The following is a 15,358-nucleotide window of genomic DNA, read 5'->3' on the forward strand; positions in this document are numbered from 1 at the left end:
TTAACCCAAGGTACCACTGTACTACTACTACTACTACTATTACTACTACTACTACTATTACTCCGACCACCCCATTTTGATATATTGCTGCTGCACCTTTTGTAATACCACACTTGATTTTAGATTCTGTCATTTTATAGATCTTTTAATACAACTCAGCCTGGGGAGGAGAGCCTATAGAAAACTCCTGTGCTCTATTCTAATTTTTGGAAGTGCTGCATTAGCATTCTGAAAGACTCACTCAGTAACAGGTTGCCATTTTTGTTCCTGTTCAATATGGTTAATAGCTGTTGCCAAACATATCGAGCTTCTCAATAATTGAACCTCAATTGCTTTCTGAAGTTCTCTTGGATCAGGAGATAGCATGTTGGGAAGAAGCTTCTTCATATCTGCAAAGGTTGACAATACATATAGATTTATCAGTAGTTGCTGGCAGATCCTCTCTTTTTTTCTGCTTCTCCCCCCCCCCCCAACAGAACATAGAAGTAACATCACCCATGTACAAGCATGGAAATTAAAATAGAGTTCCAAGGCTTAAAGAACTTGAGAATCTTCATGTATCTATTAGTGTTCAACTTATACCTATTTTTTCTTTGGCTCCTCCAATAAGCAGGTTGATGTCTTCCCCTGGAAGCAATTCTAGTTGTTCTGTACATTTTTCCAGCTCCCCAGATCCAAAACTGCTTAGAGACCTACAATGAAGTTTTAATACATTTTCATATTTTATGTTATAGCCATTCTAAATCAGAACAGGGAAAGCCAGATAAATTTAATATCCTATTTGTCAAGAAAGCTTTAACCAAAGCAACAAAATAAGTGTTTAATTTGCAGAGTGAAGAATTTCAGTCACTTTACATAAATATTTTGATCTGAATTCTGCTTCTATACTGGCAGAGCCGTGGAAAATGAAGTCCACCTTCAGTTTGAATGTCAGATCAAAGAACAGAGGCATAAACAGCATCTTCCTACCATCTTCCTCCCAAGACTGGGCAAGCTGCATATGGGTCAGTCAGTCTGTGTTTCTCTCTCGGGCTGCCTGCACTGGCTCCTGCTTTGAAATTGTCCAAATATCTAGTCTTCTAATTAAATAAAGCTGTGGTCTGTTTTTACCTGAACTGTGAAAATCTTGCACTTCTCGCTTCCCATTTCTCCTGTTCTACACCATTTGCCAGGCTGACATGTATTATTGTGACAATTTGCTATTGTAGAAGTCAATGGTACTTACTTGATATAGTTGAAGTCTGCTTTTAAACTGACTGAGGCACTGCTTGTGGTTTTTTTCAGGTCATGGACCGCATTCTGCCATTCTTGCACAGCAGACCAATCAGCAATGGAGATGTAGCATTCGCAAGCTTTGTTACCCAGGTAATTTATGACTTCAGGTGAAGAGTCACTTGGTTTAGACAGTACTGTTTTCCTCGAATCCCCTATGAAAGTGAAGATTTAGGATTGTTTCACATCTCACTCAGTCGGCAGTGGGGTACATTTGGGGGCAGAGGAAGGACAGACTCAGGCCAACAGGTGACTATCTCATATTCAAATCAATACAATCTACCTCCAGGAATACCTACCATTTACAGAGTGTTTGGGGCTGGCATTATTGCCGCTATTGGAATTGGCCAACTTCAGAACAGATTTATCAAATCCTGTGACACAGCAATCCACTCCTGTCATGGCACAAATATGTTCCTGGTACTCAACAGCAGCTTTTTCATACCTTAAAAAGATTTAGTGTCAGATTTAGTGTCAGCTGTTAGGTATCATTTCTGTTTATACAGATACTGCATCCCTCACTAAACCTGCTGATACTGCATCCCTCACTAAAATGCTTTTGCTGTTGCTTCAATGAAAAAGCATACAGGTGGATGGCAGAATTAAGTATTCCCTCCCTGTTCTCATTTTCCCTTTACTTCTGGATGTCTTCTTCAGAGCAAAGGGAGACAGATTTATGGAACAAGGATAATGCTCACAGATAATTCTGTCTCTCCCTCAGTGCCACTAAGATTGGGACAGAAGACTCCTATGCCCCCCTCCTGACAATGAAAACAAGCAAGGAAGTGGTGGCAACAGCAGCAGCAGTAGCACCTTCCTACTTTCCAAGCTGGGATTCTCTGGCAGAAAAGGCAAAGAGACAGAAGGGTATCTGAGAGGCGTGCAAGGATGATCTCATCTTTGTATGACCAGCCTCTCCCTCTCCTCTTGCTCTGATCTGTTGCCAGGCTTGGAAAAGCAGAAGCAATGCAATAAGATATCTTGTTTTTATCTCTTAAGCCTCTTGACTTTTCCTGCAGGTGCAACCCAGAGGAGGTTCTTGGCAGATGATCTTATTACACACGCAAGTTGATGTGGTAGAATATGTTCCTTCATGTACGCAGGTCCCAAGCCATACAGGCTTTTCAGAAGTAAAACACCAGCACTTTGAATTGTGTTCATAAACATACTGGAGTTACTGAAGCACAGATTCTTAATTCATATACACAGTGCTTTTTTTCTAAAAAAATGTTTAGGGGTATTCTCATTTTGACTCAAGAAAATCAGCATTTTATAGTTCAAATTGGGGGAAATAAATGCAGTGGTACCTCCGGTTACGAACTTAATTCGTTCCAGAGGTCCATTCGTAACCGGAAACCGTTCTTAACATGAGGCGCGCTTTGGCCAATGGCGCCTCCCGCTGCTGCCGCACAGCCGGAGCGCAACTTCTGCTCACATCCCGGGGCAAAGTTCGCAACCGGGAGCATCTACTTCCGGGTTAGTGGAGCTCATAACCCGAAGCATTCGTAAGGAGGACGGTACGTAACACGAGGTTCCACTGTACAAAAGTAGCAAAAGTACAAGGATTCACAAAATGTTTAGGGAAAACATTCCCCCAGAAAAATAAAACACTGAATATACAATAAGACATAATGTGGTCCCCACCCACACATCCAAGCCATGTACAGAGAGAGCAAATATTTCTGTATGAAGTGAGGGATGGGGAAATGATCTTACTGACCAGAGCTTTCTAGCAGGTTCTGTAAATGTTCTGTAGAAGCACAGAACCCAACTGCAGGACTGCAAGGGGCAGGGGGCAGTAAATACCACTTCACTTAAATATAAAATACAGACATATACTCTCAGGTAGGTTGTATGTTTGGACTAACTTACCGTCCTTCTGCTTGCTGAGCTACGGAATTAATCCAAGCAAGACTCCTCCCAACTACAGCAGATGACCAGACAGCTATTCCTTGGATTGCTTCAGGGCAATGAAGCTCACAGAGTGCTTCCACCACCATCATGATTGTTACTTCCAATTCATTCCCCTAATAGTGGGATGGAGAAAACAAGAGACTTCAATTTATAGGCTAGAGTGAAACAAGATTACACCAACTGACAAAGTCCTTTTAAACTCATTTACATGTCTGTGTATACTCTTACAATAATCTCTGAAGGGCAATCGTAACATTTCCCATTGCAGTAACCCACTACAAGCATCACTTAAAATGGAGTCAATCAGCTGTAATTCAGGAATGACAAATTATTTTTCTCTGGAGCCAATACATGTACAGCAACTTGGATTTATTAGAATGTGTGGGTTTCCTTTGATGGATCATTCTTTATTATTGCAAGAGATCTATTTGCTATGAATTAAAGCCACCCTTGTTTAAAGGTAAAGGTACCCCTGACCATTAGGTCCAGTCGTGGATGACTTTGGGGTTGCGGTGCTCATCTTGCTCTATAGGCCGAGGAAGCCGTCATTTGGCCAGCATGACTAAGCCACCTCTGGCGAACCAGAGCAGTGCACGGAAACACCGTTTACCTTCTCGCCAGAGTGGTACCTATTTATCTACTTGCACTTTGACATGCTTTCGAACTGCTAGATCGGCAGGAACTGGGACCGAGCAATGGGAGCTCACCCTGTTGCGGGGATTCGAACCGCCAGCCTTCTGAACGGCAGGCCCTAGGCTCTGTGGTTTAGACCACAGCGCCACCCGCATCCTCACCCTTGTTTACTCAGACACAATAATATTATGGGAGAAATTATATGTAAATGCAGTACCTGAGAGATATTATTGGCCTTCATTTCTGTCAGTAAATCAAAGCCATGCCTTACAGTCACGGCTGGCTGTCCAGCCAGCAATCCAACCCTCATGATGGAAAGTCTAATTCGAGTTAACCAATCTTGGCAAGTCTGACGATTGGTATAGAAGAATGTCCTGATAACCTTCATAAGCAGAAAGAGAGAGGGAAAAAAACAACTTGTTTTTACAGTATTTCTTCCGCACACTGAAAAATTATTTGCATCAAGTCTTACCAATTTTTCAAGTTACACAGTGAAATTAGTAGACCTTAATAATCATTCAATTTATTTCAATGGGTCTATTCTGAGCAGAAATTAGTTTGATACCACCCAGAATTATTTTAAAAATTAAACATTTATATCTATTTGATACAGCTGTAACAGCCATCATCCTAGTAATTCAAGGATTTAAAGACAGTTGCAAAAGGTAGAGAAAGAATCAACTGATAAGCTAAGTATTAAATGCAAGAGGATGTGTTTTGTTCCTGGGAAAAGCAGGGAAGAAACTGGGGAAGAACTGGTGAAAGGCACACCTAACATACAAAGATCAAGTCACAGAATCTTTGTCTGTACACTGGACAGTACTAGAAGATAACCAAGCCTGGATGCCTCCTTCCCACCAAAGTACAGTTTCAAGTAAACACATCAACTCCAATTTGTTTAAGAACTGTACAGCTGCTATGAAGCACTGCTGCTACATATGATGTTCTTTTATGAGAAATGTTTGGGAAAGCTACACCTGGGCTTGGGATGCTCGGCTCTGAGCACAGAAAGGGGAACTATCTCTAAAACAGGTATCTGCCACCTATGCCTTCATCTGCTCAGGTGAAGCAATGAGCAGTTCTGGTCAAAGTGACATATGCTGCTTTGTATATAAAGAATGTATGTACAGTTGCATGGGTGCATACAAGTCATCTCCTTGTTGCAGCATCTGTTACACATCTTGTAAAGGCTAGGAGACCTTGTAGGCTGCTTTGCTAAGTAAGTCTACATCTTGCTTAATAAAGCATTAGAACTGATCACTCTGGTTTTGACATCCTTCTTTAGTATCCCTGCACCCAACCACTCCCATGAGCCTTCTTTTGGGCCTGTGGTTCAGAACACAGTACTTGTGCATTACAGGTTACAATTCAAACAGGAACCCAGAGAGAACACGTAAGCTCCAAAGAAGGCTGGCTCATTCACATAGTGCTAAACCACAGTTTACTGTTACATCCAAACAAGGTCTATGGATATGTTCCACAACAATCTGAAGACCCAATGCAAGGTACTGCAATTATGTTACTGAACACAAACCTTGGGTGGAGATGTGAGTGCATTAGCACATCCTTCATAGGCATTGTACATCAGTTTCTCCAAATTCTCCAAGTACTGCAGAAGCAGAACCAGTCTCAGCTGGTTACTACTATGACCTTCATCATTGTCTGCTGTAGTCCACTGGCTGACATCTTGTTCAGGGTTTAAGGTGTGGGCTGCAAGACTTCTAATGATGCCTGGAAACATCCATTCAGAACATTTCAAGGTACAGGATATGAGAATGACGTCTTCAAACCAAAACTATGATTTCCAAAAAGGAACTGTGATCACTTACCATGAATGGACCTTCTAGGTTGGCATATGGATACATTCATGAGATGGGTTGTGCCCTATAATTCACTTAAGGCAAGGACATGTGATTGATTGAACTGTCGGAGGTCTCCCTCTGGGTCCTCCTCCAGTTCCGTCTGTCGCCAAACTAAAAGGAGAAAGTTCAGACTACAGAGAACAAGAAAACATAATCCCCACAATCCCTCTCCCTACAAGGGGATGGAAATAAGGTTGGGGACCAGAAGGGCATGTATCAGAGTGAGGAAGATGAAATAGACTAGAGTGAAGAAGGGGGAAATGAGTTAATACGAAACAGCCACTGGAAACACCCCTAACCTCCCAAAGTGCAGTTGTGGATGTATCACTATGCCAAGCTAGAAGACCCATTCACAGTAAGCAAGCAATGTTCCCTTCTCAGGTTGGCATGAGATACATTTACACAATGGGACAATCTACCAAAAAAATCATAACCAAGAGTGGGGAACAGATTTTATAAAAGGTGGTCATTCCAGCTAGGCAGGATGTTCCGTAGGACACATCTGGACAAAACGAGGGCAAGACTAAATCTTGAGCCCTAATAATAATATAATAATAATTTTATTATTTATACCCCACCCATCTGGGTGGGTTTCCCCAGCCACTCTGGGCGACTTACAGCATATCTAAAAACTTAATCAAAGCATCAAGTTAAAAATCCCTGAATACAGGGCTGCCTCCAGATGTCTTCTAAAAGTTGTGTAATTATTTGTCTCCTTGAGGGGAAGGTGCCACTACTGAGAAGGCCCTCTGCCTGGTTCCCTGTAACTTCACTTCTTGCAGTGAGGGAACCACCAGAATACCTTCTGAGGAGGACTTGTATGTCCGGGCAGAACGATGGGGGTGGAGACGCTCCTTCAGGTATACTGGGCCAAGGCCATTTAGGGCTTTAAAGGTCAGCACCAACACTTTGAATTGTTCACTTTAGGTACAAATGAAGGGTCAGTCCAATGCTGTCCTTCTGGAAAATGTGTATTTGAAGACAAGAATGCACTGAGATAGGGTTGATAGGGCATGGCCTGCAGAACAGTGTGGAGATGCCATGCTAGAAAGTGATACACTGCTCAGAGGTCTCATTAGTGACCCCCTCCACCCTAGAAGTGCTGCACATATGGATGCAAACATGGGGGTTTGACATTAGATCATTGTTAAGACATAGGAGAGGGTAGTAGTTTGGCATCTGAGGGCATCTGTAAGAGGCCTTGGTCGAGACCAACTTGAAGGAAGAATACAAGTTCTTTAACGCCAGGCCACAAGGCAACAATGCTGTTTTCTCCTTGCTCATCTGCAAAAGGCTCTTCAAGCAGCCTCAAAGATTCAGAGGATAGCCTATGAAATGCAAGGATGGTGTCAATTATGCCTACAGCTGATGAGGTGGCTCCACTCAATGTCCACATGGCTAGGTTGACCCAGGCAGTATTCGTCCCCAGGAGATAATATTCAGTCTGAGCAGCAGAAAGTACAAGTCTAGGTGGAGGAGGTCCAGAAACCAAAATGATAGGGCTGGGGAAGTGCAATAAGGAGGACTTGGGCCACTCAGGAACTCTAGACAGGAGAGGGATTGAAATAAAATTGAACAGACCACCCTGATGTCAAGGAGCGGTAAGGGAATCTATAGCCTCTGCTCTGCAAATCTGAAACTGGGGGCAGGGGGAGACAGAAGCTCCACATTGACCAGCTTGGTGAAGAGGTCTAGGAGGGTGAGTCCATGGTTGACTGAAGTAGCTTAAGGTTGCTGAGGACCAACTTTCACAGCTGGAACCAAGCTCTGCTCTGGAAACCTGCTGTGCAGTTGAGCCCATCCTTAATTTGCTGGAATGTCAGCAAGGGAAAATACTTCTCAGCTCAGAAAAGGAGTTCTGCCCATTCTAATGGACTTTCATCATGGCACTGTCTGTGAAGACTAGGAGATGTTTCAGAAGAATCAGTGAGGATCACCAGGCACTGGTGGCCTTCTGAGATTTTTTAGGTTTGGAAGACTTATTTTCAGTTGGAGTAAGGGCCCAGCAGTGAAGGAATAAGAAAGGAAAAGCACAGGTAAAGATTAGGGAAAATATATATTCTTTTCCTAAGAAAACAGGAGGCACAACTAAGATAAACAGAATCTTAATGGAACAAAGAGGTTTGAAAAAATATAGAAAGGAAAAGAAAGGAACAGAGAAAGTTGAGAAAGGAAGACCTTGTCTGCTTTAGACAAAAGCAGAACCAGAACGAGAGGGTGTCCTCCCAACAGCTCAATCACATGTTCTTGCTTTTTTCCATTCAACATCATTTATGAACTGTACTGCTTACTTGACTGAAAGCCTCTAAGCCATTTCCAAAGAACACTTGGGAGAATCATAGGACACAACTCATCCCATGCCAACCTGAGAATAACTCTTCAAGAAAGCATCACAAATAACCTACATCAAACATTTTAATTAACACCATAATAGATGCAAATATGTTGTGACAGTCAATCTCAATTAAGTGAACATTCAAAGTCACCTACAGAACCAAAATGACAATATGCAGCTAAACACAAATCAACACTTTTTCTCCAAATTTTGCTTTTACCTTTATAATGGCAGAAATGTTATATCATGATTTTAAAACTGGAAAAAAAATCTTCCAAAAATATACAAGCTCTTTAAGATTACCTTCAATTGTCTGGAATGTATCTTGAGCTCTGCCTAGTGGTGTCCTTAACTTTGAAAGGACAGTAAATTGTGCTGCTTCCCAGATAGCCCACTGCCAAAGAACAGCTTCAGTTTTCAATAAATTGCGGGGAATATTTGATTGGTCACGTTTATCCAGTCTCTGGCAACTGTAAAATAGCCTTTCAAGCCAGCTTTCCTTCCTGAAATAAAATCAGGTATTAAGACAAATGTGTAACTCTTAATGTTTGCATTTATGTATATTCTCTTGGACCCAGGGGAGAAGGTGTATGCAAGACGCATGGTAGAGCAGTGATAGTCATGAAAACATTAATCTATTGTTCTATTGTTAGATGTCTCCTGCTATCAAGATTTTGCTTAAAAAGTGAATGCATACATCCAACATTAAAAGCGGTCTTCTGCACCATACCAAAGGACCAGTCATTTGGGTGTCTTCAACATGGATTTAGTTCTAAAGAAAATTAAAAGCAGCTAAGTAAACGAATTGTGAATGCAAATCTATTGAAGCAATAGATATTGTGCAATAAACTGGTTGGTGAATTACTTAACGTAGAGACAAATTTACAAATCTCTTGGCAGTTGGGTTGCTGGAAGCAAAACACAGATCTTTTTTTCAACAGAAAAAAAATACAAATATCTTAAAAAAAATACTAATCCTTTAAAATACAAATGCGGACTTACCCTGTTCTGTGAGAACTCCCATACAAGATGAAACTAATGATATCAGAAAAGTCTTGTGGGTGAAATGTATTGCTTGGAGCTTTGCTCATATGACTTCTTATAGCCAGAGAGATTTCTTGTATTTCTGTGTGTTGGTTGTTACTGCAAAGATAGAAACTTGTTACTTTTTTAAAAACAACAACAACTGCAAAACAGTTTACATAAAATAGCACAGACAAAAAAAAGAACAGTATGCAATATATATGCAATAGATATAACAGGAAGTGCGTTTAGGCAAATAATATGTAGAAAGCACAATAAGGTGAATCAGAAGTCAAAAGTGTGCGTGAAGTTAGAAGATTTGTTGTTAGTGTGTGTGTAGTTGCTATTGACGTACAGAAACTCATTACTTTTTGTGACGCTTTCACCCTTGGTGAACCTGTACCTCCTTTCTCCATTCACAAGTGGCTACAAGTAAAGACTACAATAGAGATCTAACTAAAACTAGATTAACACACTCAGCACCCTCATTACAAAAATTCAATGCATATACACTTACCTTAGTACTACATCTAAAGGAATAGACTTCAACAGTTTTCCAAAAGCTTGCCTTATACGAGCCCCACTGTGGACTAGCTGAACACGGCACACATCAACACATCTGCATCAGATAAATAAACACAATAAGGACTGCATACAAATTTGAACATTATTATTTCTCCTGGAAACAAAATTAACAACGTACCTCTGCAACAGATCATCTGGTAGAGAAGGTGACAACGCATGGAGGCTGCTGCATGCCTGAAGACAAATATTTACATCTTCCAGAAGAGCTATGTATTGGGTAAAAAGGAGACAGTATTAATTTTTTTAATCATGTAACTTAGGCTATCACTATATTTAATTCACACAATCTCTAACATCAATTCTATTTGTTTTTCTAAAAATCAAGATCAAATATTATACGTCACACCCTGTCCTTAATTTCACACACCAATGCTAATAGAATTTCCAGTATAGGCCCATTACACCAGGAGCTATAAAAGCCACTGAAAATAAAAGTAATGATGTGCATCGTTAACATAATTTCGTTCCAGAGTGTGAGTCATGTAGTGTCACCCATGCTGACATTTTCTTCTTTGAATTTATGTCCATGCTATGTCACAAACAGCTTCTGCAACAAAGTGAGGTTTGTTGTGCAGTTCGGAGGAGAGTGTACAGTAATAAAAAAAAGCATCATGATCCCTTAGGCTCATGACATGAGTTCCGTAGTTCATTGGATTTTTTGTTCCCCTTTTCTTCATGTAGAAATTTAATTGCTCTACGTACAGCACAATAATCCAACACACTGTAGGATTACTTATCCTTTTACAGCCATGTGAAGCATCAAGTTCTCACTACCATGCCCAGTCAATTCTACAGCTTGGGTCACTTCATGCAAGGGGATTTAACTAACCAAGACTCCTGTGTGGTACCCTAAAAACTTAGCAAAAGCACCGAAGCATAATAAAATGTATTAGTCTTTAAGGAGGCACACAGATATCTTTACTGGTTTTGCTGAAACAGACTAAAATGCCTACACCTCCGGAATTTGCCATTTAGCAAATGAATTTTAGGCTGGACTGGAAAAATGGTTGACTATGCGTTTAGCCAAAGCATGAACAACAGAATTGGAAGGAACTGACTTTATCCATTTCTTACGCTAAGCGGAATAATAAACCACTTACTGTTTGCCAGAAGTCCCTTGCAGAACTTATGAAAAGATGGGAGGGAGAACAGTGGTGCATATGTCTCTGATTTTTTCATTAGGACAGCCACTTCCAAAGCCCATGTCATTAGTAGTTTCCTAGAAATACATTACACAACAGTTACTCTAGATAATTACAAATTAAGATTTCTAATCCTATTGGGCTTGATCTAGGCTTGTCATGAAAGGAGTTCTGCTCCCACTGGAGGGGGAGGAGATTTTAACATTTTCTTCCCTCCCCCCCGCCCCCCCCCCCATGTTCAATTGCAATGCCCTCCCCCTAACAGCATGTGAGGTGGTAGAGCTACAAAGGGAAAGAGGAACCTCTCCCTACCCACTTCCGCTGGATCTCAGTCCATTCCATAAATTGAAGGGGTCTGTATGTTTATGGAAGGACAAGTCTGGATCCAACTCTAAGATGACACACAGAACACAAGGTTTGAGTGACCTGGTACATAAATATCAGACATATCCACTTCACTAGTAATGCAAGAAACTTTTATCTAATTTTATCACTGGAGAACTGAGTAGAATGCATGTTACTTACAAAGTAAGGCTGCAGTTTTTAACACATTTGTATACTGCTGAATCATATAAACCTCTAAAAGCGGTTTACATAGAATATGAACACATACTAGGGAATGAGCTCCACTGAAAACATCTGGACTTGCTTCTGAGTAAACGAACATAGAGTAAAACTGCCCATGTGGAATGTACTAGACAAAATTGGCTGTTTTAGAGTTGCTTTGGAGTAGTTAGGCATATAACTTTTTTTTTTTTAAGGAGCTGCTTTCTGGCAAGGCATAACTAATTCCACAAACTGTTATGAGAAACATAAATGCATCACATTCCCTCATTTTTATGTATAAATATACTGCTGATGTTTAATTAGTACCAATCATTCTGTCAGAGACACGTCTTCTTTGGACAGGGAGAAAGCACTAGTTACCTGGTATCATGCGTAAGGTTATCCTTCTTAAGTAAAAGTCCCAGGAGATTTAGTATAATGGAGAAATGTTTCTTCGTAGCTGTAGTTACAGTGCTAATAACAGCCCCATCAAACAAGGAAGGAGAGGAAGAGCTGAGGCTGCTAGATATGAAATGGTCATGCCTGGAGATCAACACAAAGTTAAATGTTTACTATCTGGTGACCACACACAGGGTTAATGTCACATGTTGCTGCAGCTTCATAATGTTAAAAAAAAAAACCCCACCCTGCTTCACTGCCACCTAGAATCGCTTCTCATTCAGGCTTGCCAATCCAGGTTCTCTTGCAACTAGAAAAAGTTTTTAGACCCAGTAACCCAATCCTCTCACTTCTCTTTCTCTCTTAAAGAACTCACTAGGAACACTCCATACTGCCCATTTTACTCAGTAGCTTTCTGATATATTTTTTTAGCATTTTAAGAAATTACCTCAGCCAAGAGCAGAGGTTTCACTATCACTCATGAAAAAAAAAAGTACAATACAACAGATATCTTCTAACACAGCCACCATTATCTGACTGTGGTTTGTGAGGGGACACCCATTAAAAAGAATGGAGATTGTACAACAGCACCTACTGTGTTGCACACGGTACACTGATAAGGTATTAACAATACCTTCCATTGTTCAACTAAAGCAAGCAAGTGCATTTGGTCCCTGAATTGATATATCGCTGCTATTTTATCATTTACACTATGGAATGAATGCCTTCACACCTGGTGCAATGTGAATAGAGGGTGTAGAGCACTGCATACTGGACTGCAGGAAAGTGAACTGCTATGTCGCCATGCGCAACCATCAAATTCTTGCTCAGCAATGCAAACACCGTTGGAGATAGAGCCCACATCTGCCAAAGCAAGCAATAGTAAAGAACAAATATTTATGAAAATTACATTGCTGTCAGTCTATTATTCATTTAGTTTTTGTTTTGTTTTGTTTTTTTAAAAGCATGATTATGTCCTCACAACTGCTACCTAATCACCATACTGGAAGTAAACTAACATTTGAGCAATAACGAGAAGTTTTCTTGTAAAGTGTGATACAAGGACAAAAGGGGATGGGACAGGAGATAGTGGACATTTTCCACAACTGAAAACACCATAAAGTGATCTTAAATGGTTTTATTCAGAAAAGAGCAAAGTGACTTCAGCTAGTGTGTGAACTCTCTCTTCATATGTGGCAGCACTGAGAGGAAAAACAGACAATTGTGTGTTCCTCCCCACTGTGTACTTACATATGACCCTGTGTTGCAGCTAATAAAGCAAAGATAATGTCTATTTTAATTAATTACAGTGACTATGTAATTAATGGCCCTCCTGATGATGGTGAAATAAAATTCCCATAATCCCTGACCACTGGCCATGATTGCTGGGGCTGATGGAAGTTGTAGTTCAGCAGCATCTGGATGGGCTAAGGTTTCCTACAGCAGAGTTAAGTTGATTGTTAAACCATTCTAACCCAGGAAGGGCTTCCCCACCCAAGTAAAAATGTGTGGTTGTCCTTCAATGGAGCACAGTGAATGACACGACAATATATATGATGCTATACCAGATTTTAAATTTAAAACAGCCACTAAGATGTAAGCGCTTAGAAATATAATTGCCATTCATATTTATACTGTAGAAGATACTCACTCCAATCAATGAGTTTTTTGCATTTCCTATTGTAGTCAGAGCACTAAGGTCAAATATAACAACAAATTTTGCATTTGCTACATCGAAAACATGGTTCTTGAAAGCATCGTGCTGGATTTCAGAACAAGCCTCTGGAAGCTGCAGACTGCAAAGAAGGCTGTTCAAGGCACATGCCATTTCCCCAAGAATCAACCTGTAGGCTGTTTCCAAAACCGGAATGTTCTTTAAGCTTAGTACTGCTTGATACACTGCATGTGCTGCTGCAACCACCTGGAGAAACAAGAGAAATTCAGCATGTCACAAAGGTTTGGAGCTGCATACTACACATTTTCTATAGCTTGTCCACTCTTCACAATCCTTAACATAGTTGAAGGTAAGTACTATGGTACAAGTATAAAATAAATCTGGCATTTTAGTCTGTTCTTAAACTTTCTTTTACTTGCCTTTAATTTTATGATAGTTGATTGTTTTTACTGTACTGTTCTTTGTGGAATGTTATAATTTTTATCCATGCCCACTCTTGGCATCAGCATGGATGGAGTGGTTTAGCAGCGTTTTTAAAAAAATAAAAATAGTAATAAACAAAATATGTTTCCTTGGAACAACCACAATTACTATAATCACAGCTGAAAGAGTCTTTGTTATTGGAAGTGAATGCCCACACTGGAGTTACAATATGCACTGCTGAAAGGCATAAGGATTTACAACAACATCCAATTAACTCAGAGCAGCCCCCCTTAAGCAAGTGGTTCATCGATTTCAGTGTGCCTACTCTGTGTTTCATATCACCCTTATGTAAAACCCTTGATAAGCGATCATGGATGGAAATATTTATTTATTCAACTCATAAAATTTATACACAGCTTGATTGTAAAAAATAAATCCTCAAAGTGGTTTACAAAAAAATAAAACAGTGAAATCAAGAAAAAAAATCACAACTATACTTTAAAACATACAAAAGTTAAAGCACTAAAACATTATTTATTTATTTCATAAAATCTGTTCATGGTTTATACGGGACTGATTCATAGCCTCATTAATGAGAAGGCTCACCAAGTGCCTGTGGACCACGACAAGAGTGTCAATTATGGGTTGTATCCAATTTTACGCAAAAAAGGCAGCCAGTCTTTTCAATAACCTCTTCCATGCTGCAACCCATCACCACCCTCACCCCAAAAAGCCTCTCCAGAGAGTCAGGGGAGATCTATCAAATGATGCAAGCTGTGTGTTATAGAGATGCAGAGGGAGGGGACGAGTAGTGTCGTTCATATCTAGCACAGAAGCAATCAAATAAAATCAAGACCAAACAAAAATGTTTTCCATCCTCCTAAAAATAAAAAGTTGTTTCACCCAAAGCATGCTCCAAGCATATTGTGGCCTTTGTACAAAACTCCTGTAAGAGCCTTGTCAAGTGCAACAGCTCAATATGCCAAGCATGCTCTAGAGCTGCTTGTCTGCCTTCGTTTCCCATTCGCTTAGCACTTGGTTTCTTAAGTCCACTCCTGTTTCTAGGCACAACAGCCTCCAGAGATGGAGCAATGGCCACAGTTATGCTTGTCAATTCGAGCAGCACTGCAAACTAACTGGGCATGATGCATGAATTGAGCTACTAACCATGCAGAACAGCTTACTCACACTGAGTCAGCTGTAAAATTAAAGGGCATGTACATATGTGCTTTCTTTTAATTTAGAAATTAACATCAAAATGCAAAATCTAAAGGTGCATCTAAACAATTGTGGCATGAAGGTAACCATTTATTGCTTACCTCTTTTTCCTTATGGTAGCGGAGTACAAGCAATTTTGATTCCGGTATAAACAATTTCTCTATAAATGATGATGGAAGCTTTGTATTTATTTGTTCAACAATCTAGACAGAGAAGAAGACTTGTCATTATACTTTTACTTGTCAAATCTTCACTTTAATTCAAATACATATTTTGAAAAACATTGATAGCTTGCTGAGATATTTAGCCAATGGCAATTTTAGATTTCTTC

General features: G+C 40.1%; 1 protein-coding gene across 1 annotated transcript in view; it reads right to left on the reverse strand.

The window, feature by feature from the left end:
• The window catches only part of SMG1 (SMG1 nonsense mediated mRNA decay associated PI3K related kinase), a 72,959-nt gene that overhangs the window by 33,901 nt on the left and 23,700 nt on the right, over positions 1-15,358 (reverse strand). Inside the window, exons 12-27 of the mRNA XM_083413273.1 lie at positions 15,129-15,230; positions 13,363-13,632; positions 12,445-12,575; positions 11,694-11,855; positions 10,725-10,843; positions 9,743-9,830; positions 9,557-9,658; positions 9,019-9,159; positions 8,320-8,519; positions 5,354-5,550; positions 4,037-4,201; positions 3,145-3,299; positions 1,572-1,717; positions 1,226-1,427; positions 583-692; positions 242-389 (exon numbers count right to left, since the gene is read on the reverse strand). Of these exons, the coding sequence (XP_083269399.1) occupies positions 242-389; positions 583-692; positions 1,226-1,427; positions 1,572-1,717; positions 3,145-3,299; positions 4,037-4,201; positions 5,354-5,550; positions 8,320-8,519; positions 9,019-9,159; positions 9,557-9,658; positions 9,743-9,830; positions 10,725-10,843; positions 11,694-11,855; positions 12,445-12,575; positions 13,363-13,632; positions 15,129-15,230 (2,438 nt within the window). The remainder of the gene's footprint in view (positions 1-241; positions 390-582; positions 693-1,225; positions 1,428-1,571; positions 1,718-3,144; positions 3,300-4,036; positions 4,202-5,353; positions 5,551-8,319; positions 8,520-9,018; positions 9,160-9,556; positions 9,659-9,742; positions 9,831-10,724; positions 10,844-11,693; positions 11,856-12,444; positions 12,576-13,362; positions 13,633-15,128; positions 15,231-15,358) is intronic.

This window comes from Podarcis tiliguerta (genome assembly GCF_965153285.1).
Source record: "Podarcis tiliguerta genome assembly, chromosome: 14".
Taxonomy (NCBI): domain Eukaryota; kingdom Metazoa; phylum Chordata; class Lepidosauria; order Squamata; family Lacertidae; genus Podarcis; species Podarcis tiliguerta.